At 39.3% G+C, this 22,861-nt stretch overlaps 2 protein-coding genes across 2 annotated transcripts; one reads left to right on the forward strand and one right to left on the reverse strand.

The window, feature by feature from the left end:
* Positions 1-10,382: 10,382 nt before the first annotated feature.
* Positions 10,383-13,428, reverse strand: trim13 (tripartite motif containing 13). The gene is made up of 2 exons (XM_069663510.1): positions 12,946-13,428; positions 10,383-12,848 (listed from the first exon to the last, which is right to left on the reverse strand). Exon 2 carries the CDS (start codon positions 12,840-12,842, stop codon positions 11,640-11,642), a length of 1,203 nt encoding a protein of 400 aa, XP_069519611.1. The 5' UTR covers positions 12,843-12,848; positions 12,946-13,428; the 3' UTR covers positions 10,383-11,639.
* A 1,066-nt stretch (positions 13,429-14,494) lies between these two features.
* On the forward strand, positions 14,495-22,339 carry spryd7b (SPRY domain containing 7b). The gene is made up of 5 exons (XM_069663511.1): positions 14,495-14,612; positions 16,306-16,422; positions 16,804-16,970; positions 18,581-18,683; positions 20,720-22,339. The coding sequence occupies exons 1-5, from the start codon at positions 14,507-14,509 to the stop codon at positions 20,815-20,817; spliced, it is 591 nt and encodes a 196-aa protein (XP_069519612.1). The 5' UTR covers positions 14,495-14,506; the 3' UTR covers positions 20,818-22,339.
* Positions 22,340-22,861: the final 522 nt, after the last annotated feature.

Below are 22,861 nucleotides of genomic sequence, written 5' to 3' on the forward strand. Positions count from 1 at the left end.
GGGAGGAAGTATCACTTTGTCATAGAGAAATTTTATGACCAAGAATCTTAGTAATACATAAACTTTTACACACAGGCTGCCTAGTTTAAGAATACGTATCTAATGTGCTCATACAGGTGAAGTAGGTGTAAATATTTCGCCCATATTCCTCTTAAGTGGGATTACAGTTCATTTGACAAATAGTAGTGGTGTATTTTAGCAGTTTTATTTAAATCGTGCCTGCAGTTAATCTCCTTTTAAATGCTACAGGTCTGTGTCTTCCCTCCGTTCTCTGGTATTTGCCTTTTCACTCTCTTTGCAGAGCACCGTTGTGCTGTTTCAGACTGTTAGCATGACATTGTGTGACTCATCATTCTGTCTTCTCAGACCCCTCCAGCAAAATGGGCTCCCACCCCCATTTCCTGGTGAAACTGTGCCTCTCTTCTTGTACTTGCTCACATGTGTTGTAGCCAGACTGAAGAGAACCCCCACCCTTCTCTTCCTTCTTTCTGCACCACTCAGCACAAACTTTATAGTATTCAAATCTGCAGTGATGGGAACAGGTTTTCGCGGGTCTAGTTGGTTTTGTTCCAGATGCTGGCGTTGGTTTTAGTTCTTTACCTCAACAGCATTAAATTGAGCCTGTCAAATAGTTTTATGTGCATCACTCAGTTCTCTAGAAAATATCATTTAAGTTTTTGTGTAGTTGGAATAGTGGACAATACAATATACCTCAAGTTAAGATGTAGCAATGAGTTTCCATGTATTTGCATGATGATGTACTTGTCTATAAAATTAAGGCTGATAACACTTGTGCTAGCAGAGCAGAATATGAGGATGCCAGGTCCTTGAATGCTTCTTACAAGCGTATGTTTTGCATTGGCTTTGGTTTTTGCATATAGAAAGTGATGCATCACTGTAGTGTGCTGGGTTTACACCTTGTTTGACTAAAATGAAAATGTTTAATTAAAAAAAGGTGAATTAGATTGCATTAGATATTTTAATTAATTGTCAGTTATGTGCTCAGCTACTGCTATTGCTTGTGTACACTCTACCACCTTTTCAGTTAATCTGAAAAAAATTTAAAAAAAATGTTTCACTAAAGTTTGATCATCTATTGTGTACACTGATGTATTTAGTTGGAAAAGGAGCAGCTTTGAAAATGTTAATACATTTTAAAAGCTCAAAGCTTCTCTAAAAATGAGATCTTTTGAACCCCTGCACTACAAAATGTGCAGACTCCCTTTAACTGTTGCTTTGTTTGGAGACAGGAGTACCTATGGACTTGGACAGCATGTTTAGAAAGAATATGTAAGCTGTTAAAGTCCTGGTGAATTCTCTGCCTGATAATTAGATTTCAGGTAGTAATATGATAACCTGCAACAGCACTGGCAGTAAGATCTGACATAGCAAGAGTGTTCCTCCTCTGAGTACACACACATGGTGTTTTCATTTCTGCTGCACCAGCCTTTTTTCACCTGAGGGTGCTAGATTAGACGGCCGTATTAACATGTAAGCAGTTAGATTGGAAATAGTTCTAATAAACCTAAAATGTTGGTGGCTGGTTGTTCGTGTATTTCTATCTTAATATCCCTGACCTGGTAAGCAGGTAACACCACAGACTGCCTACAGTCAGGCTGGGTGCTTGGGTGCAGAGTGACCTGATATTTTCTCACTAAGTGTGACCAACAATGTCTTATTTGGACAGTTATAAAATGTTACCCGGCACATGTAATTTGGGGTATTTTTCACAGTGATATAAACATACATCATTTTGGATTTTCTGTTGTCGCTTATGTAGATCTGCTGGTGTGTAATTGCATCTGCCTATACAGTTGTAAGTAGTAAGGTCAAGCCTAGCAAGGAATGTGGCGAATCATTAGCGATTAAAGATGCTTGTATTTAAAGTTAATTATTTTTGACTGGAGCTTTACCTACTCCTGAGCCATATTACACTGCATTTACTTATTATTTAAAATTTTGTGTCGACATTTAAACTCAGCAAACAGTGTGACAACAAAACTGAAAGCCTTTGGGAAGCCTCATTATTTTTAGTATGAAATATTTTGGTTGTTTTTACTCTGAACCTGAGTAATGTCACCATGTGAATTCAACCTAGACATTTGAGTGGGAATATGTACAGAAAAAAAGCCAAATATAGTCTGTGTTTGTGTAATTGTTGCATGAATGTATGGGTGTGACAGTCAACTCTCACACTTTTGCTTTGCTTCCTCTTTCGCCCCTCTTGCTTATGTGTGCATGTACAACAGAGTTTACACTGACTAGGATCCGAATTTCAGCCTTGCTGGTGGTTCTGTAAGTAGTTATTTACTGCACTTAAAAAGGTTGTTGTGGCCATGTTTCATATTGTGGTAGTTATAACATTTTAATTTGATTAGGTGGTTGTAGCTGAGCTTTTAAAAAAAAATATAGTTCAATGTTTTTGGTCAAGTGTCCTCAGGTCGTAGTTTTGACATTGCATCACCGTGTACTGCTTTGTCTGCATCCTGTTTATTGCTGCTCTGTGTTTCGTGGGGGCACTGGTTAGTTCAAATGAAGTAGTAAATAAATGTTGAGATCAGAAATTAGTTTGTTGTGGGATGAGTAACACTGAGTTGAAATGCACTGTTTATGAGTAAAGGCAGGTACAGCAATTTGTGTTCAGTTTAAATATTACACTTTGTGGACATGCTGGTGTGTTTAGATGACAGACACTGCTGTTGGTCATAAGGAACCTTGTAATGTGGTCCACAGTTTCATTCTAAGTGGTTAAAAATGTCTTAATCTATTATTAACCCTTTTAAAGACGTGCACTGTCCTGTTGTGAGAGCTGCTGTCACTAATTCAAAACAGTACAATGAATCATATTAAAGTTTACATGTAAAATGATTGTTGTGCTTTCACCAAACCGGTTTCAGGGATTGGTTACATCATACTTTTATTTTATCATTTGACAAAACAAAACTGAATTTCCCATCCAGTGTTTGCAATGATTTTAATTCATAAGTTTGGATATTGTGTTCCTGAAGTGTGAAGAGTCTGTCACACTCACACTATACAGTAAATGGAGGGGGTGGTGTTTACCTGTGGAGAATGACTCAGAGGTCACTCTCTTACCTGCTAGTGTTGTCCTGTGAAATACGTTTATTCACTTGTCGATCTTAGGGATGTGTGTTCACATGTTTCCGGACCTTTCTGTAATTAATTTGACAAGATACGACTGAGGCCTCACTCTAACTTGCTGTGGATATGATATGATGGGTATGCAAATGTTATGTCTAGGATTAACACTTCTCATTACAGTACTGGTGTTTATATGAAACTGAGTCAGTCTTTATAGGTAGCATCCCTATTCAACAATTAACAATAAAACTGTTAGCCACCCCCTGGGTTGGTTTTTGACTCACACACTCTCTCAAAATAGTTTTGGTAAAGCTTTTTTTCTGTTATGGAAATGTTATTGCAATTGGTTGCTTTGTAATTATGGTTGAATTGGTTTTATATTTGCTTTTACAACTGTAGAGATCTCATGCTGTGTACACGCTGCCCCTGTAGCTGATGAAACATTTTATCACACCTTATAAAGTTGTGCCACAGTGAAAATAGTTTATTTGTACTGTGTGTGTGTTGTCTTGCCAAACAGAAGACAACAATGACTGGGCTAGCCTATTACCTGGTGTTTATTCAGCTTAAAAATTTCAAGTGGTGGATTTGTTATTGTGTAGAGTTTATGTTTCTTGATTCAAAGTGAAAAGGAAAGAAACAGTGCTCTAACCTTATTGTATCCTTGGATCTAATATACTGTGAAACTAGTATTAATCAGTAATGTTTTTAAGATGTCAGTGCTCTCAGAGTAGGAGTTGTGTCTGCAGATATTTAACTTGTAGGAGTTTTTAATGTCCCAATGACTACAGACAGAAAGCTTATGAACACAGCAGGAAACCTTAATTTGCATGGGCCTTTTCATGTGGATAAATGTGATCGCCAGTCATGTTTTTTTCCCTCCACAGCTGATGGCATTGTAGATCTCCTTTTAGTTTGTGCTTATGCCGGCATAAGACGCTGTTACACAAGAGAGGCCGGCCCAGACCACTTCTGGGGAGGTGATGAGTTGTCATGTCCACATCCCAGTACCCGATGGGGTGTAGGGGGTTACTTGACCTTCAACCTCGGGGTCAGGTGACTCTTTGAGGCCATTGTATAGGGAGCAAATGTCGTAGGAACGGGTTAAAAAGGCTGAGCAGTGAAGGTGACATGTCTGGGCATGCTTCCTTAAAGAAGAGAGAGAAAAATAGGGAGAGGTTAGAGTCATTGATGTGAACAATTCCACTAGGATTTGTCAAGAAATTATCAGCTTAGAAGAAAAATACACAGCTTACCTGGTTAGTACCCTTTAGTGTTAAGTAATTTATAATAATGGATATGGTAAAAATATTGTTTCATAGCTTCTACTGAAGTTTCCTCGTATAATACTGTCTCTGCATAGATATGAATGTACACATGGAAGAAGATAAGGAAATGATTGGGTAAAAATTCTGTTAGTGTGGGTTTTTCTTTTTTATGTGTTTCCACTTTGCATCTTGCAGATACACAGTATGCCACAAATGCATCAGCTTTTTCTAATGGACCGTCCATTAACTGCCTTAGCTGTGGTCTGTAATTGCAGCTTACACATGGGTAAGCAACAAACTATACATTTATTGTTTAGCTGATTTTATATTTTTCCATTTAAAAAAAAATATTTTATTCATTCTTTTTTCAAATGTTATAAGTGACTAACACCGGTATCCACCTGTGACTTTGTGGAGCCCATTTACCTTTATAAATATCTTACTTTGGCTGAATGCCCAAGACGGTTGTTTCAGTTTACAAACATACAACACTCAGAATAGCTGCAAATTCTCATGTTTGAAAAGCAGAGACGAACAAATATTTGGCCTTATTATGAAACAAACTGTTAACTGACTTTATATGTTATTTTATTTAATTTAATTTTTTCTCACACTTTTTTTAATAAGGCACTGCACAGTATGACGGCCATGACGTCCTTTTCTTTATGGTAGGTGATGCACATTTTGACAGAGGATGTGGAACCTATTAGCCAAGGACTGATAAAGGGAGATCTGCTCATGCCCCACGGATCTGATAATTACCCAGCCCTGATGTGAAGTTGTAAATTAACCTCGGTATAACTTGTGGTGTCTGACGTCTCAAACATCCTTATGAGATGCCAAAAATATTTGTGATATTGGTGTTCATTGTAAAACATAAAGGAGTGCTTTGTTTTCATACTAAAGTATCTTGTAACATGATTTTCATTGCTATGGTTGTAGATTTCATTGGAGTCATGATGCATGTTTTATATGGGCCAGGCCTCTACACACATTAAAAAATGTCCTGCACTCAGTGTGTTCCCACCCTCCTGCAACTTTCTGGTGTGTCTTACTGTGAAACATTGTTGAACTTGTCTCTCTACCTGTGCATGAAATTTTTTGCTGTGTTATGGATGCAGGGTAATGCCATTTATTGGAAAGATCACTTTGAAAACTGTTTTAGTGTTTGTGTGACACTGACATCCAAAGTTTAAAGTCACATTACTTTTTGAATGCAAGAATCAACCTAAATTCATATATCCTCTCCCAGTGTAACCTTCTGGGTTTAATCGACTGACAGTATAACTGACTGAAGCAATATGTTTGTGCAGCTGACCCTCAAATCTTAAGCAGAGTTGTTGTTGTTATTTTTTTTATTTTTTTTTATTTTTATCCAGGGTTGAAGCTTTATTGCTACAAGACAAAAATGTGACTCAGACAGGGAAAAAGCCACAAATTGTTAATTATTATCTCAGTCAAGGAAATGAATTTTTTTTTTACTGCCATCAGCTCTTAGCTGCTCTGAAGTTTTGTGTACGTATGTGTGAGTGAGTGTGTGTGTGTGTGTGTGTGTGTGTGAGAGTGAAAAGGGTCTTTTTGGAAAGGAAGTCTGTCAGAGGCATTATCAGGGTCAGGCTATCAGGTCCATTTCAGGGGTCATAATTACAGGTCCATTGAGACCTCTAGTGGCAACACATCCATTGGAGCCAATCTCCTACAGGATTATTATCAGGATAAAATTTGTTCTTACACCTTTGCTCACAAATTTTGTTAGAGGAGCTTTGTTTTAAGAATAAGTGATATTGTTGATATAAACTAGGACAGCCTAAAACTTCTCGGTAGAAAAGTCGACACATTCTTGTTGTAACTGGACAGAGCTCCTTGTTATGGTACTTTATCGATTCCATCAGTAGATTAATTCTGTCTTTCAGTAGCGTGAGATTAGCTATTGAACTACTCTGGTGCTGGTAGAGTTTTAGTGATTTGCTAAATGACACTTGAACAGACAAAATCTCTTGTCACTTGTTCAAACTTGGAATTTGCAGGCGCACAAATACTTTGACTCTCTTGCTTCATTAAAAGAGTTGAAGTGCATTTTTAAAATACCAGAGGCTTGCTTCTCCACAATGAAACTGTCATCTAGGAAGTCAACTTTCTTTTTTTATTTTGCTTTGTTGTAGTTTTTCCAGGCACAGTGGTTTCTGTTGCATACTAAGCTGAGTACAATGGAGCAGTAATTATCTTTGTAACATAAGAACCAGTGAATGAGATACTGAACTCCCCCTCTTACAAGACACCATCTCTGTAGCTCTGACAAAATGCTCACTTTACATTTAAGTGTCAATGGATCTCCTGTCAATAGCAATACTGTTTGTTACAGGGCATGGAAATTAGTGACACAGGGACTCTGTAGAGAATGGAATATTAATGGAGTCATGCAATCTGTTAATCTTCTGTGTTAACTGCTGTTTTATTTTCAGATTGTTTAGCTAACACACACCTGTGTAAATCAATTGTTTTATCTGTACCATGTTCTTGTCATTAAATTGCTTGTAACATTAGCTTTGCTACCACTTGCCTCAACAGTATCAAATTTGCAAATGCAGTTTTTCCTCAAATAGTTTTGAAGTTGTGCAGCTTCTGTTACAGTAAAAGCAGGTTTAAACTTCTCATATTTCTACTGAATGACATCATTTGTTACATTCAGCTCTATTAGAAAAATATGATTTAATCCAAGTCCCAGTCCTTGGAATCTAGATGTAAAATACCTGTAGTACACTATGTGGCCAGTATGGGGACAACCCTCTCCATTTAAGAAGAAGTTAAAGCATGCAATGATAATTAAGACACCCGTGTGCTACCAGTGTCATAGCAGCAGGTTAGAGAAGACCCTTTTCTGTTTCTAAGCCCTCCCTGTTCATTAAGCAACCCAAACAGCTTTGGGGGCAATTGGAGGCTGACATTGACCCAGGCCTTTCTCACCCAACATCAATGCCCAGCCTCACATTTTGCCTAAATTAATGCAAATCCCTGCAGCAAGGTTTCAAGATCTCGTGGAGAGTTTTCCTAGAGAAGTCGAGGCAGTTAAAGCAACATCATAATTCTCCACAGTGAATTCAACCCTATGGGTGAAACATTCCGGTGTCCACATACTTTTGGCCATATGGTGCATTTCTTTGCATAATGCTGCAATTTAAACCCACGGATCTCAATGACATTAAACTGCATTGTCTTTTTGTGTGTTTCAGGTGGAGAACCTTCCTCGCCTGCTTAAAGAGCGAACAGAAGACTTGCCTCTGCAAAAGGCTTCTGCTGACCATCTGAACGTCTTTAGGTACATAAATGATAGGTGATAAGTCTGTGGCCATCTTTAAACATGTGGTTTGGACCAGAAGCCTGCAGAATGACAGGAGGGGGAAGCAGAGGGACCATGACTGCAGTTCTGGTGATGCTGTAGCAGCACGGAATGGTTTGTGGGTTACACTGAGATGCAGGCCATACTGTGCTGCCGCAGTACAGCCTGAATACACAACCTGGCTGCCACCTTGCACTTCAACCTGTTGCACCTTTTCCCTGACTTGATGTTAGCTTGTTTACTATTTGGCACATTTTCTTTCCTGTCTGACATACTGCCACATAAATTATCGCTGTTTTGATGTTAAAAAAGTTGGTTCGATTGTTCCTATCTGCCGGTCGCCTTACTGTAGCAGCACGTAAATATTGGAGTTAAGACTCTAGCTGAAGCCTCCAGTATTGATCGTGCTGCTGAAGCAAAGCAGACCACTCACAGTCAGTGCCACCAACCGCTGGGATGCTCACAGGTACACCGTTTCCACACAGGTTTAGAGTCAACCTCCAACACCATGTTTTATTAATGTAATATGAACACACCACCTGTTTACATTTCACTGCTATGTTTGCACACTTGAAGAAATAAAAAATGAAATTGCTTCTGTCTGTATGTGTTTTGATTACGATCGTTTACAGAATGCTGTCACTGTCGTGTCTTACCGTTTTTGAAGTTGTACTTCAAATTTTAGTTTACACAGAAAAAGGTTTACATGGTTTTAAATAGCCGCGTCCCCCGCACAGAAGGAGTCACGCACATGACGGCCTGCGTGGCCTCTCCGCAGCGCTGCTGGTGTGTCCAGTCTGTTCAGTGTGAGCCGTGATGCGGACAGATTTTCACCGGATTAAAATTTTAGGATTCTACAGACTGTGCAGCAGAATTATTAAAAAATATCGAAATGATTTCAATTTGTGAAAGTGGACATATTTTTCTTGCATAAATATTTCTGCTTGTTTAAAAACCCTGCCGGATTTATTAATCTGTTTACCCTGCTTATATTACGCCTATCTCTTTGGACTATCGTGCATAATGATTGCCTTATACCTGGAAACCTTTGATTATTTTCTGATGTTCTCTGGTAGAACCCCGCGTGCTGTCACGAATGTAATATAGTTCCGTAACATGGCTAAAAACCTCCATTTTAAGTCGTGTCGCGTGCGGACTGCATGCATCTCTATTGTAACAGATCATTCGATGACGGTAATCCCAAATCAGACTTTCCTGACAAATGACTACATCCGTGTTGTCACAGGCCTTTAAAATAACGTGGCATGCTTTGTTAAATGTGTTTTTCATAACATTTCAGACCTCCTGCTTTATGTAAATTTACGGTCAAATAAAACACACCACAGAGAAGAAAGTGACTGAGTGGTTACACTTGTTAACACAGGCATGCGAACCACACCTTTCTTTAGGTTAAAATATTAGGAATAAAAAACCCTGATCTATTTTATTATAATATTGACATTTTTCACGGTGACACGGATCTTTTTGTTAACAACTGAAGGCCCTGTATTATTTTCTGCTGGCCAATGAACAGACGCTTCTTTCAGCAGTCACGTTTCCATTTGGCCTTGCAGGCCTTTTTAATCATAATTCTGAAATCTTCTATTTTATTTCTCGACTATAATTATAAACAAGCTGGAATTAAAGCATCTGGCAAAGGTGACATTTATGCAAAAGGATATTAGGGAGAAAACCGTGAGATTTGTGCGCATTTCAGGATTACCTCTTCGCTTCGCACTTCGAGCCTGCATTTTTTTTTATTTTTAATTGCGAGAAAATACATCTAAAATAAATCTAATAACATTCATATCTCTATCATTTTGTATTAATTTAAAATAAGCCTGAACACAATATTGTGCATTATTTTATAATAGTTGTGGCTGCAATGCGGAGTTGGTGTGTGTGTGTGAGGGAGTGTGTGTGTGTGTGTGTAAATATAAACCACCTCAATACAATTCAATTGAAATTAGAAGGGAAATTTTTACATTCTTGCATTTTTTCCTATTTGTAGTCGTTAAAATTTAAAGTATTTCTGGCTGTTTTTCGTTTTTAAAATACCTACAGCACACCCGGATGTGGAATCGTCTTTCTGCGGCTTTAAATTCCACATTTTCTCTCACACTTTATGTTCAGCTTCCTTTTTTTTTGCTCTAACTTTTTCTACACGTTTCCCTCTTTTTATATCGGTCGTACTTATTTTATTCTCTTTATATTTACATAATTACACGCCCGTTTGTACTTTATTTGCAACCTTTTCCAGTAAACTTAAAAAAATGACTTGTGTATAAAATTAATATTTTACCAACCGCAAATAAAACGAGAAAATTAGCTTTAAACACGAATACTAAAACAGGTCCTCACTTTATTTCCCATCACACACTCAGAGCCAGTGTGTGAAGGAGTGTAAGAGTGCGGGACCTCATCTAGTGATGTGATAACACACTGGATACACTTAATATGCTTCTCACTCATTATTAGAACATGAAGTCATCGTGATTTACTTGATCGATGGTGATTTCCACTTTATTTTCGAGGACCCTCACACAGGCCCACTGCTGAGTCAAAGTGACTGACCGTGCGGAATGCCTTCATGAAAATGTGTCACAAAAGTCTCATTTATTCACTTACTCACACGAGTTTGTCTTAATATGAATGGAGTTGACGTTTTTCGGGCTATATTTAAATTCGCGTGCCGTGACAATTAAAATATTAATGTAGAGTGCTATATTTATTTTCATCCTATATTTGCCTGGCAACAGAAGGCTATATATATGTACGTGCGTGCCATGACGTACATCCTGAATTATGGTCAGTGCTGACATCACGGATTCACTTTGTGGTCTGATCTTTGGATTGTTTTGTTCACATTGCATTTCTGTCCAGGATAATAAATAAATAAATAAATGACCAGTTGACGATGTGTCCCTTTGCTCTGACCTATTAAAATAAAGAGGGCTGTTGGCGATGTGCCAAAGATTTTATTGAGCTAACATGATTTTACAAGAATTTTAATAACTTCCTTTTACCCACAGTTATATTTAGATTTAAGGTTTGAAAGTCAGTTTTCTAAAAATTCAGATGCACAGCATGAAAATAGGCCCGTGCACACTGTACTTTCAACAGCCTGCAGATGTTTGACTTTATAGTCCGAACGAGTCATGCAACGAATGAGTCACATCCACAAATAAATCTTGTGTAGAAATAAAGTGAGTGCCTGACGATCAAGTACCCCTGTTTTATTATAAATGATTAACATAATACAGAATCAGCTTTTTAAGGCTTCATGTAAAAATCAAAATCAGATGAGTGCTCTGTTTTTCTTTTCCTGCACCGTGGCTGCAGCCTGGTGAATATTTCACACGGGCCCTGTTATGCAACGTGTGTAACCTTGAAGAGGTTGCAGCATCACTGTGGTGCGGATGCGCTCTGTGGGGAAGAGGCCGGGAATTACGCTGTGTGTCTCTTTTATTATCACTCGCTTGGTTCACAGGCTCCTTTATGCCCCTAAATAGTGATAGCTGGTTTGGCCCGTGGCACTTGATAAAAAACAAACTGAAAATGGATGTGACTTGAATTTGTTTTATTTATCATGATCGTCTGGACAAGTAAAAAAAAAAAAAAAAAAAAGTCATCGTTTTTATAAAAAGAGAGATGGTACATTCGTGGAAAGAAATAATCAGTGTTGTTTGTCTTATGTAGGAAAAAAAGATGCCACAACCTCTGTGGATTAAGGATTGGTTCAATGGCTCAATGAGGTAAAAGCTTGTTAAACAAAAACAAAACAAAAGACATGAAACTACTGGGTAAGGAAGTGTTTCCATATATTCAGGTGCATGCCTGAATACCGTATCTCTTGGTAAATGCACCTCACGGATCACTTACGTAACATTTAGTAGCTGTGAGTGCATGGCAGTGATGCCACAGGCTGGTGTTTAATACAACTTACAGCTGCCAATAAATTTGACAGTGTAGTCAATAAAGTTCACGATACATTCCTGACCTGCACCCATTAATCGTGCGTACATGTCAATCATTTCCCGCAGGTACACACCGGTGTGGGAAATGTGCGAGGAAGCTGCAGCGAGAAACGGTTCGATCTGCAGAGACACAGAGGATGCAGGGATGTGCGGCTGCAGCAGCAGCAGCAGTGATGGCAGTAATATACTCGATAGAATTAAGATGATCCATCTGGTCGCTGACATCCGTGAGCCCCCCACTCGGTAGGAGCCACTCTCGTGGGGGACTGAGATCTTGTCCACTTCTCTGAGCCTCAGTGAGTCCCACTTTTTAACATCGAAATTACGCACGAGGGGACCGACGTCCGTGTCTTTTCGAGAGGGCAGCGGAGTCTCTTTAAGGACCCCCAACTTGTCACGAAACTCCTGCATCTGCTGCAGAAAGCACAGGGGGTCGGACACGCTCCTGAAAGACTCGGCGATGCTGAGCGCCCGTCTGTGCTCCTCCATCGCTGCGCTCAGCTTTGTGATCTCCGGGTCGTATGATTGCAACACCACCAGCTTTAGTGTTTCGAAATCGGAGAGGATCTCATTCTTTTTGCATTCGAGGGCACTGATGAGTTTGTCGAAATAGTCGGTTACCTTTTCTGCGTCTTTGGTCACCGACTGAAGCGCCTTTTTCTTACTGGCTTGTAGTGTCTCCAGGCAGGACAGGATGTCTGCGCTCTGCCAGCTCTCCACCCCCTGAAGCAGATCTTCAAATGCCTCCTTCTCCCGCTCGTACGCCTCCTCCAAGGAACAGAATTTATGCCCTCTGTGGTCATCTGTTGTGGCGCAAAACCCACAAATGAGTTTTAAGTCCGTGGCGCAAAATATGTTGAGAGGCTGGCCGCAGTGTTGTTTACAAACAGACATCTTAGGCATGAACCTTATTCTGCTGTATTTCTCCACTATTCCGCGCAGAGAATAGTTGATCTGGAGGCTGTTCGCACCGTTGTGAGGGGTCTCTTTGCGGCATGTGGGGCATTTGAAAGGTGTTCTGAAAGCTGGACCTCGGTTCCCCTCCAGGAGTCCCTCCAAGCATTTCTTGCAGAAGCTGTGCGAGCACAGCAGCACCCGTGGGTCCTCGAAGAGACCGCAGCAGATTGGGCACGTAAGTTCCTCTTCTAGCTGCTCCATGGTGTCCTGTAAACACATTATCCTTGTGTCAAATCGATGTTTAAATTAAGTAAAGAAAACTCAATAAATCAGCAGTTGTTAAAACAGGCTACATAATACGCACCCACACTCAGAGGGATGCAGACCCATAAGGCAGCACAGGCAATAAATTACACACGAAAATGCTGAAGCATCGCAAAGGATACAGATTTGCAGTCATGTTCCAGCTGTTTCTGGAGTATTCCCATCCTGAAAGTGAAACTGAGTCTCATCGCTGTGCCCGCGTAAAAGGAGGTTGGCACAAGCTCTGCCAAAAGCTCCGTTCGCCCATCTAACGTTAAGTAACATCCTGCTTTCTGATGTCTTTCTGTAACCAGCTGGCGTTGAAGGAAACTTAAAAGCGCGTCTCAAACCCAGGCTGGATGCAAGTCAAAATCGTTAACAACTTTGAAGATGCAGAATAAAACAGCGAAGAATTCTCTCCTAGCTTTGTATTACATAAAAGCAGGACAGTGGTTAGCTGAGTAGAGCCCTAAATTCCCGCCGTCTACCCAATCCAATGCGACAAATTATCGACAAACAGGGTGCGCGTTAGCGTTGCTCCTGTTGGCAAGGTACTGAAGTAGAGCTGTGACAGATTTTGCAAGCGCATAGTAACATGCAACTACTGGACCAAAAGAATCACTCACCAGCTGCTGAGACGCACAGTGCAACGCAATCATGGCGCTTGTTGCTGTGCAGACTTCGCCCTTTCCGGGTTTAGATTTAACCATTTCAGTGGCGCACAGAAAATGTAAATACACGGAATCATCAGTATTTGTGCACATGTTCACAATGATGTACAGTACAATGCATCTTACACGAAAGCTTCTGGTATTATGAGGTTTTTTGACGATACAATTTTAATTAATGGGGTGTTTTTCGTTTTTGTCCCAGCTGGGTAATTTGCAGAGGATCCCTGCATGCCAGATGGGGGAGGGGCTGTTGCTATGCAAAACATTACAGCGTGAAAAACTGTCAACTAGGTTTTAGTCCCAGCTTGGCATCGCAGGTTTTTCTGCTGCCCCACTTCAGTCGACTCGCACGTGTGGGTACTTGTCAACATCTGTAAACGGTTAACGTGAATAAGGGCGCAAGTGAAGGCGCCCAGCTGCATGTACTGATATAACAAGTAAACTTCATTGCTGTGTCGCAATGAGCAGATAATTTGCACATTATCTTGGCACTATGGCCAAACCGAGACTCTGAAAACCAACAATATCATACATTAGCACTTTATAAGTATGGTTTTACATTTGAGCCAACTGTTCTCAACCACTGAGGATGTCCCTCTGCTATGCCCGGATATTAGCAAATCAGCATTTCTCCACAAAACATTTAACATGATTTCCTAAACTTACTTTCTTTTCACTTGTGGTTATGTAACATCGATACCCAATAGTTACCAAGTCACGTGTAGAAATTTTGACCTTGATTTTCTTCCCTTGTTTCCATGCCATCAGGAGCAACTGCCTATCTTAGCCACTGTGATTGGATACAGTCGGGTACCAGGGGCTTATGTAGTACCGAGCTCTGCCGCGGGATGTCGCTGTTGTGTTGGAGGAGTCTGACGTTTGAACGCTGAGCACTCTTTGGTTTGATGGTTTGAGTTTGTTTCCGGATGTGTAGCTAGCATCAAGACAAGAATGGCTGCCCTGTTTACGTGTTGTCTAGGCTGCTGTGGAGATGGCGGATCGGGGCATATTCCCCTCAAAGAAATGCCCACCGTTCAGTTAGATACTCACCACATGGGTACGTACGTGTGTATTTAAATTTAATCTCGAAACACACATAGTTTGCTGTGTGTGTGACGTGATGGTTTGCTACTTCCGCCGTTAGCATTAGCTAGCTAACCGATAGCTGCTCGTAGTGTTATAATCTGAAAGTATGTGTGTATTCTGGTTGTTAGGACTGGTTGCAGGGGTTTATTTAAACACGCCCCTGAATAAACTTCTTAAAAGGCTACACCTTGTTAAATACAATTCGACTGAACACGCACAACATATAATTTTAACTCAATAAACTGATGATTGCTGTCAGAATAAATATTTCCTATTTTTCCACTAACTAATCACTAAATATCCTCTACACAGATATTTTAAAGAAAAAACAACCTCTTTTCTTCGAGTAATATTTTTTTCTGATGTGTTTTTCTAGTTCAGTAACCTTTTAAAGCACATCTACTCCTTCACACTCATTGAAAAATCCACATTATGCAAATGTTTGCCATTTTAAATTAATACCTATTTGACCCAAGGTTTCTCCCACCTCACTGAAATGTTGACAATATTGAATTTTATCTGGCTACAGAATTGAAAATAAGGGATGCACGATATTGGATTTTTTTTGCCGATATCCAATATGCAGATATTTTCCAACCATTTCTGCCGATTGCCGATTTATATATCGTTATATTAGGCACATGTCTTTTTCCACCTAACTGCAGAGAACATCAAGTCTCCCCTGTAGTGGAATTGATATCATGCCTACTCTTATTGTAGTGGCCCACTGGCAGATGCAGAAATAACATAATACAGTGCTTTTTAAAATGTACACATTCACTGTACAATATAAGGAGAGTACTTAAGCTTAGGTTATGCACAAAATGCCATATTTTTTTCTATGTAACATTTTCTTTCCAATAAAACTGTAATATTCATACATTCAACTTAGACAGGCTTATATATATCTGCCGATGCCAATATGTCATTTACAAGCCATAATCTGCAGATACAGATAATGTGCCGATAATATTGTGCATCCCTATTGGAAATTCTCCTAATATGTATATGTCCTAAACTCAGATTGAAGTTGTCTTTACCAACAACAGAGGAGATGGAAAGCTGTCTGCTGGTTTCAAACTCAGCACAACTATCAGACTGCTCTGTGAAGACCAATAATCCAAGTTACAGTCATTTACCTCAGTTGGGTTAAATCGACTTCCATCAGATTTCTCCAATGGGATAAAACTGTAGCTTTAAACCTGTATTTAAGTATTTAAAGTAGGCCTGCATGATATGAGTAAAACCAGTGTGCTTTAATATAGTTTAATATGTCATCAAAATGTGTTTGCAACATGTCTTCTTCTGAATGCAAAATACTTTCAAACTCTGTAAGTGCAGTTCTGTTGTACCACAAATGCTCCTCTCTCCTTCCTCAGTAATTGTGCTTGCTAACCCTGCAGTCTGAGGCTAGCTAACTTTTGTTAATCTCTTAATCATGTGTCATTTATCACGCATATATCTCAAAACATTCTCTGCAGCCTCCTGGAATGAGACTTTGCTGCTTATATCTGACTTGTTTGTTGATTAACTTTGGGTTCTTGGTTGGACGGAACAAACCTTTTGAGTTGTCATCTCGGGCTACTAAACGATGGGTTACAATACCATGCAAATTGATTGATCCATTTTATTTTCTGAATTTGTATTCTTGCTTTGTTTTGCAGGCACAGATGTTGTCATTGTGAAGAGCGGCAGAAGGATATGTGGCACTGGAGGCTGCCTGGCCAACGCTCCCCTGCACCAGAACAAAAGTTATTTTGAGTTTAAGATCCAGTCCACTGGTAAGGACTTGTCCTCCAGCTAATACTGATCCTGTTTTCTTCTGTCCTCTTTACTTGACATTATGACTTTTTTCTGGAGCATTCCTAGTAGGAGTTATGATACTAACACGCTGCAGTTATTAGTAGCTATACCATCTTGTGACTTCATGCTCACTGGTGGAATTCTCTTCACTAACAAAGAAAGTATTGGAAAGCACGAGGGATTTGTTTTTCTTAGAAGTATGCCCTCAAGCAAAGCTAACCTCACACAGCCACATGGTAGCCACAGGTTGCTTTACAAGCATTCAACCTTCAGTTTAAAATGAGCCTCGGTCAATGACATAGAAAGATGATCGTGTTTGTGGTTAGGAGTGTTTTACTCAACGTTGTCCTTGTGTGTAGGTGTGTGGGGAATCGGTGTGGCTACACAGAAAGTGAATCTTAATCAAGTGCCTATGGGCAGAGACACAAACAGCCTTGTCCTGAGGCATGATGGGTCTGTGTACCACAATAACGAAGAGAAGAATCGTCTGCCTGCAAACAGCCTCCCTCAGGAGGGTGACATTGTGGTAAGTGCAACATTTATATCACTGATCCCTACCTGAAGACTGATGACCAAAACGTTGAATAATTTAAGAGCTGCTTCTGAAGCTCAAAATGGACAACTTGTTTTCTCAGAATCTGAGAAAGAAATGAGAACAGACGAGCGTAAATTGACAGAAACCAAAATGATTAATGAGCTGCAGTCATTTTGGTGTGAGTTTGTATTCCAAAGATACAGATTGGGTTGTCTGACGTTTGTGCATTGCTTTATCAGTTAAGTCTGTACACATAATGAACAGTCTCATGGACCTCCAAAAGGCACGTGAGTGTAGATTGTGTGCATTACAGAAATGCAATCAATCCCTTCAGTCTAATCTTCTGCTGGAGCAGGCTGGCCTGTGGGTCCCATGAGACCCTCAGTAGATTTTGGTATTGTAGGTTTTTTCCGAGGCAGCTGGCATCAATAGTCACAATACGTGGTCTTATAAGGGCTGGATAGCCTTGTTTGTCCAAATGTGCAGCATATGTGCACCAATTTGCGATCTGGCTTTAATTTATAAATCCTGACGGATATTTAACTCTGAGATAACATTTATTGGATGCTTTCATAGATTTGGTAGTTCAGTACTTGGGAATAATTTAGTAAAATATGATGTTAATGAGCACAGACTTGGGTTGGGAGTGAGCTGGTGAAGCAGAGAATTCTGCAGGCGGCTCCGTCACAAAACCCAACAGGGGCAGACAGGAGATGAAACACATCAGACCTCCCCTATGTTTGTAAGCAAGCATATTGTTGTCTGCTAACTGCAGTGTTTGACACATTGTTCCTGATCTACATAAGAATAAGAAATATATTGCTCTCTTTCTTTTCCCAAACGTACATATAGACACATAAGGACTGTTTTTGTACTTAATGCTTATTAAAACTTTTTGTAGTAGCAGTACTGTCTTTATTTATGTTGTGGGGTTGGGGCCTCTGTAGTACAACATAATGTTCTGATGAACTTGTCAAACTTGTTTGCAGAACTAAACTAAACTAAAATTATTTTTCTCCTGACATGTTTTCATCAGGATCTAAATTCAGGTCAGACTGTAAAGCTTTGTTACAAAGCCTAAATTAAGTGCTCGTTGGTTATAGCTTTTCTTTTGCAGGAGGCGCATGTACAGGATATGTAAACATCTGTGTAGCTCATGATCAGCTACAATATAATTCTGATGCCTTTTGTGTTCATTTTAAAAAAACAAAAAAAAAACAGGCATCAACACTTTTGATCCATCACACGTCAGAAACATTTTCTGATTTGATGGAAGTAGCGTGTCATCAACCACAATTATGCAGTGATGATTATAGCTCAAGCCACTGTGGTCTGCTAGGTGAAAGTGTAACTGCAGGAGCAAGAAGAAAGCAAACATTTCTGCTGGGTTAAAGTATCAACTTATTTTGCAACTAGGCTTACCCAACCTTTTCATTAACCTGAACAGGAAAGTGCTCTATTGGTGTCTTTAAAAAGGGGACAGTCACCCATTTTGAATAGCCAGGCTACACATGCGCAGGTTTTTAATAATCATACCAAGTTTAAAAATGAGTAATCACTTTAATATGCAGCTTTGTTCAATTTCTGCTTGTGTTCCTCAGGGCATCACATACGACCACGTGGAGCTGAATTTGTATCTGAATGGAAAGAACATGCATTGTCCTGCCTCAGGGATCAGAGGCACTGTTTTCCCTGTTGTTTATGGTAAGTTTTTTTTTGTCTTGGTTTCATTTGTTCAGTTATTTTCTGATTGAAATAAACTAAATTAACGTTGAACACCAAACTTCTCGTTAAGCATGTTACAGCTTGCAGTTACAGTTATGTTCCACTAGAGGGCTGTGTTTGTGTATTTTTACAGAACATTGTTCTAACTGCATACAGACTCCACACATCTTAACACAGCTTTTAGCAGGAAGTCACAGGCTCCCCACAGACCATCAGGACATGCAAGTTTTGATCTGATCTAGTCCTAGATCCTTTACTCTGTTATCTGGTTGGTTTTTAAGTTAAACTGCTCAGACTGCCTATCCATTATTGATTACCATTGACACCATAACATATTATTTTTCCATTTTTTTTAAAATCACAACACTTTATTACCGGTCTTTAATAAGGCAAAAAAAAAAAAAAGTTTTTTAAGATGGTAATGGAAAACTCTAAATTGTAATTTTCCCACTTTTCACAAATGTAGTGTTATGAGCTGCTCTGACACATTAACAAAGTTCTCTTGTATCTCTTTTGATTTTTGAAGTTTTCCAGTAGATACTTTAAAGAACCACTATCATTAACTTATGTGTCAGTGAACGTCCTGACTGTAAGATGATTATTTGTAAAGGTGACCTAGAAACATTAGCTTTCAATTTTGCACACCTCTTTAGGTGTACAAAAGAGACAGTGTAAGTTAGCTTTGGAGTAGGGCTGCAACTTTGATGACTATTTTCAAAGTTAGAAAAATCTCTTGAGTGCTTTCTTGATTATAAGAGTACTTGTTTGGTCCATAAAATGGTGAAATATATTAGAGATAGACCGATATGGTTTTTTCAGGGCCGATACCGATTATTAGTAGTAAAGGAGGCCGATAACAGATATTTGGAGCCGATATTCATTTGCAGTCAAAATTTTGAATAATACAAACTCCAACACTTAACTTTGTTTAAATGCCTTTAGGCATATGTTTATTAAACAAACAAACAAAAAGCGCAGGGAGTTCCCAGGGTCAGCAGCATCTCTTATAAAGTTAACTGAAAATTTAAATAAATAAATAAATAAATTCCTGAAGTTTTATAAAGTAAATAAAACAAAGTTAAATACAATTTGCAAAGAAATTAAAATTTCTCCTCTCCGCCATGTGTGTGAGCACTCTGCATGCACAGCTTTCACTGCTGATTGGCTGTTACCCGTGCCATGGCTCTGAGTGTTACCAATCAGTGCTGTGGGTGGGACAATGCTGGAGACAGAGTAGTGACTGCAGACAGAGAGGGGCAGCTGCGTCAGAGCCAAAATAACCCAGTTTTAAATTGATCTCTAAACGTCCGTCGGATTAAAAAAATTTTAAAAATCGGCCCGGCCGATAATCGGTCTATCCCTAAAATATATATTGATTAGTGTTTCCCAAAGCTGTTTGGTCCATAACAAAGGAGTAAACACAACCGAAAATATTCCCATTTAAGTTTAAATCAGATCATTTAGAACATTTTTTTTCTCAAAAAAATTACACAAACTGATAAATTGTCAAATAGTTTGCTTGTAATTTAATCGTGGACCCCTAATCGATCAATTGATTAATTGTTGCAGCTCTGCTTCTGACAGTGTTTGACCTGGAGTTTATGCTACGTCTCACGCTGAGAACTGGTTTGTAAGATTAGTCAATCAGCGTGTTTACTGTATACAACAAAGACATTCCTGCAGCCAAAGATTTCCGTATTAACAAGCTCATACAAAATGTAACATTGTGTACTCAGAGATTATGTTCAAACAGTTGCAGTTATGAGGCATTTGACCTAATTTCTGCATAACAAATAACCTTGCAGGATACACAAGGAAAAGGTTGGAGCGTTTGATATTTATCCGGTTGGACAATTCAATTTAATTTTACTTTACATCACCGGAACAATTTAGCAACTATTAGCGTTAAAGTTCTGGGTACATATATGAGTTACTTTAATTTATTTTTTGTTTTTTATGTCTTAATTATTGCTTTATAATCTGTTAAAGTATGTCTCTCCCTTCTTCCGTTCCAGTGGATGACAGCGCCATCTTGGACTGCCAGTTTAGTGACTTCTATCACACAGCTCCACAAGGATTTGAGAAGATCCTCTTCGAACAACAAATCTTCTAAAGAAGCACTCCAGCCTCAGTCCCTGTTTTCATTGTCATCGTCCCCTGTATCTACTATCAACCTCTGTGACACTACAGTTTGACCTTGATTGGATAATATCATTATGTGTGGCTTGATTGCCTCTTGTTTTGTTTTCCCCTGATTACTCTGTCTCTGTGCTGCTGCTCTGGATTGACGCTGGAGTACCCTTGGAGGAGTGGGGATTTCTAATCATTGGTCGGTAATGATGGGCTGTTCCAGTCTGTGCTGATGGAAAACTGTCAGAGCATTACCTTGTGTCAGCAGTAATCACCCTATATTAACTGAAACACTTTCAATTGCTGCTTACAGTTTCAATCTGTGTGTAGATGCCAGGCAGGTTTTGTGATGGTGACAAGCTCCCAGTTTTCAGGATCAGAAGCCATGTTCTGTTTTCTTTACCTTTAATCTACTGACATCTCGGCATACACCATCATATTTATTTGTATTTATTTGAGTCAGAGATCAAGTATTGTCTCTTTGGTGTGTCAAAATATTTTTGGGGCCAGAGTTTATGAAGTATTGAAGAATAAACTGTGAATACTGATCATAAAGAAATATTCATCCACTTTTACGCTGCCTTTTTAATTAATGGTACAATTAAAGTCGGGATGTTGCAACACTTTTTAATCTGTTTAATCTGAGTTGACACAGAGATGGTGAAAAGTACTAACCCCAGTAAAGCCATGCAGATTTCAGGGGACAGCCAGTGTCTGAGGTCGAGTTTTAAACTGACATGCTGAGTTGCTGTGCAGATAAATATTTACCAAGAGAAATATTTCTTTAATGGATGACACTTCTTAAAATTATTTCTAAATCACCCCTTTGAACAGCCCTTTACTTTTCCAACACTTTCCTTATCCTGAAATCTTATCTGGTGTATTTATTCTAAAAATCAGAATATTACCACAGCTGGTGCTGATTGTCTCTGATCAGAGATATATGGTTAAAAAATGTCAATCTGTTGTGTTGTATTGGCATTGCATTTCTGCTGCTGAAGTGTGACAGTTAAAGCTCCTGTGAGGAACTTTTGGTTTGTGTTGATTTTGGCGCCCCCTGTGGACAAAGCCGTACCTCTTATCTCTTTGCTGATTTTGTCTTGTACATGCTAAAGTGGTGGTTTTTAACAAATAATCTAATTCTGCTTTCTTTAACAATTATATGTGTCACTCGCTTTAAACTGTTGCCCTGAAAAATGTAAGGCAACATGCAGTTTATTGCTTTGTCTGACAACTACCCACCGCTAGTGGTTTCAGGCATTAAAAATAACTATATAGAAATAATCAATCTTGTCGCTGATTGTCTGGTTTTCTTCTGTAGGTTATAAAAAGTAATCAGAATTAATTATTATAATTAATTACAGTCTGTTTCATAACCAGCGAAAAACTTCTCACAGGAGCTTTAAATATTTCAAAAGCTTGTCTTTGTTTGCACTAATGATGATATATTGTACGAGCAAATCCAAATATTGTTGATTCATTAAACTTTTGTGTCTGGAAGCATACTTTTTCAGAGTCCTGTTGTGTTTCTATTGTTTTTTTACAGCCGAAATTATGACTTCTAACAGGAGGAAAAGTACAGGTGTTAATAATAACTTCAACAATAGTTCGGTTCTCTTCAGTTGTCTGAGAAAGCCATGACAGGCAGTCAGCATGCACACAACCAGGACCATGAAATTGAAGCAGCTAAATGGAATACAGCCATCATTAATGCTACTATAAACATCTGCGCGTTTCCTACTGTGGTATGCTAAGAAGTTGCCTGTGAAATAGGCCTATTAGATGCGTATCATCTTAACTGTTACCCCGCAAACATGGCGACCAAGCAGAAGGCGTCACATGTTGAAGGATGTCTGTTGTGGCCAGTAAGTCGAAGGTGAATTTATTATTACTGCGTCGAGGAAGCCGTGGAAACCAGGACAGCCCATGCAGGAGGCATGCATTAACTCCTCCCCTCACTCTGCGATCTGTTACGTCCTCCTCCTCCCCCTCTCCGGAGCCAGCAGCAGCACAGGAGCTGCCGTGCC

The sequence above is a fragment of the Semicossyphus pulcher genome, unplaced genomic scaffold (genome assembly GCF_022749685.1).
Source record: "Semicossyphus pulcher isolate SPU_LCO1_2020_fin unplaced genomic scaffold, fSemPul1.0.p SCAF_15, whole genome shotgun sequence".
NCBI classification, from domain to species: Eukaryota; Metazoa; Chordata; class Actinopteri; order Labriformes; family Labridae; genus Semicossyphus; species Semicossyphus pulcher.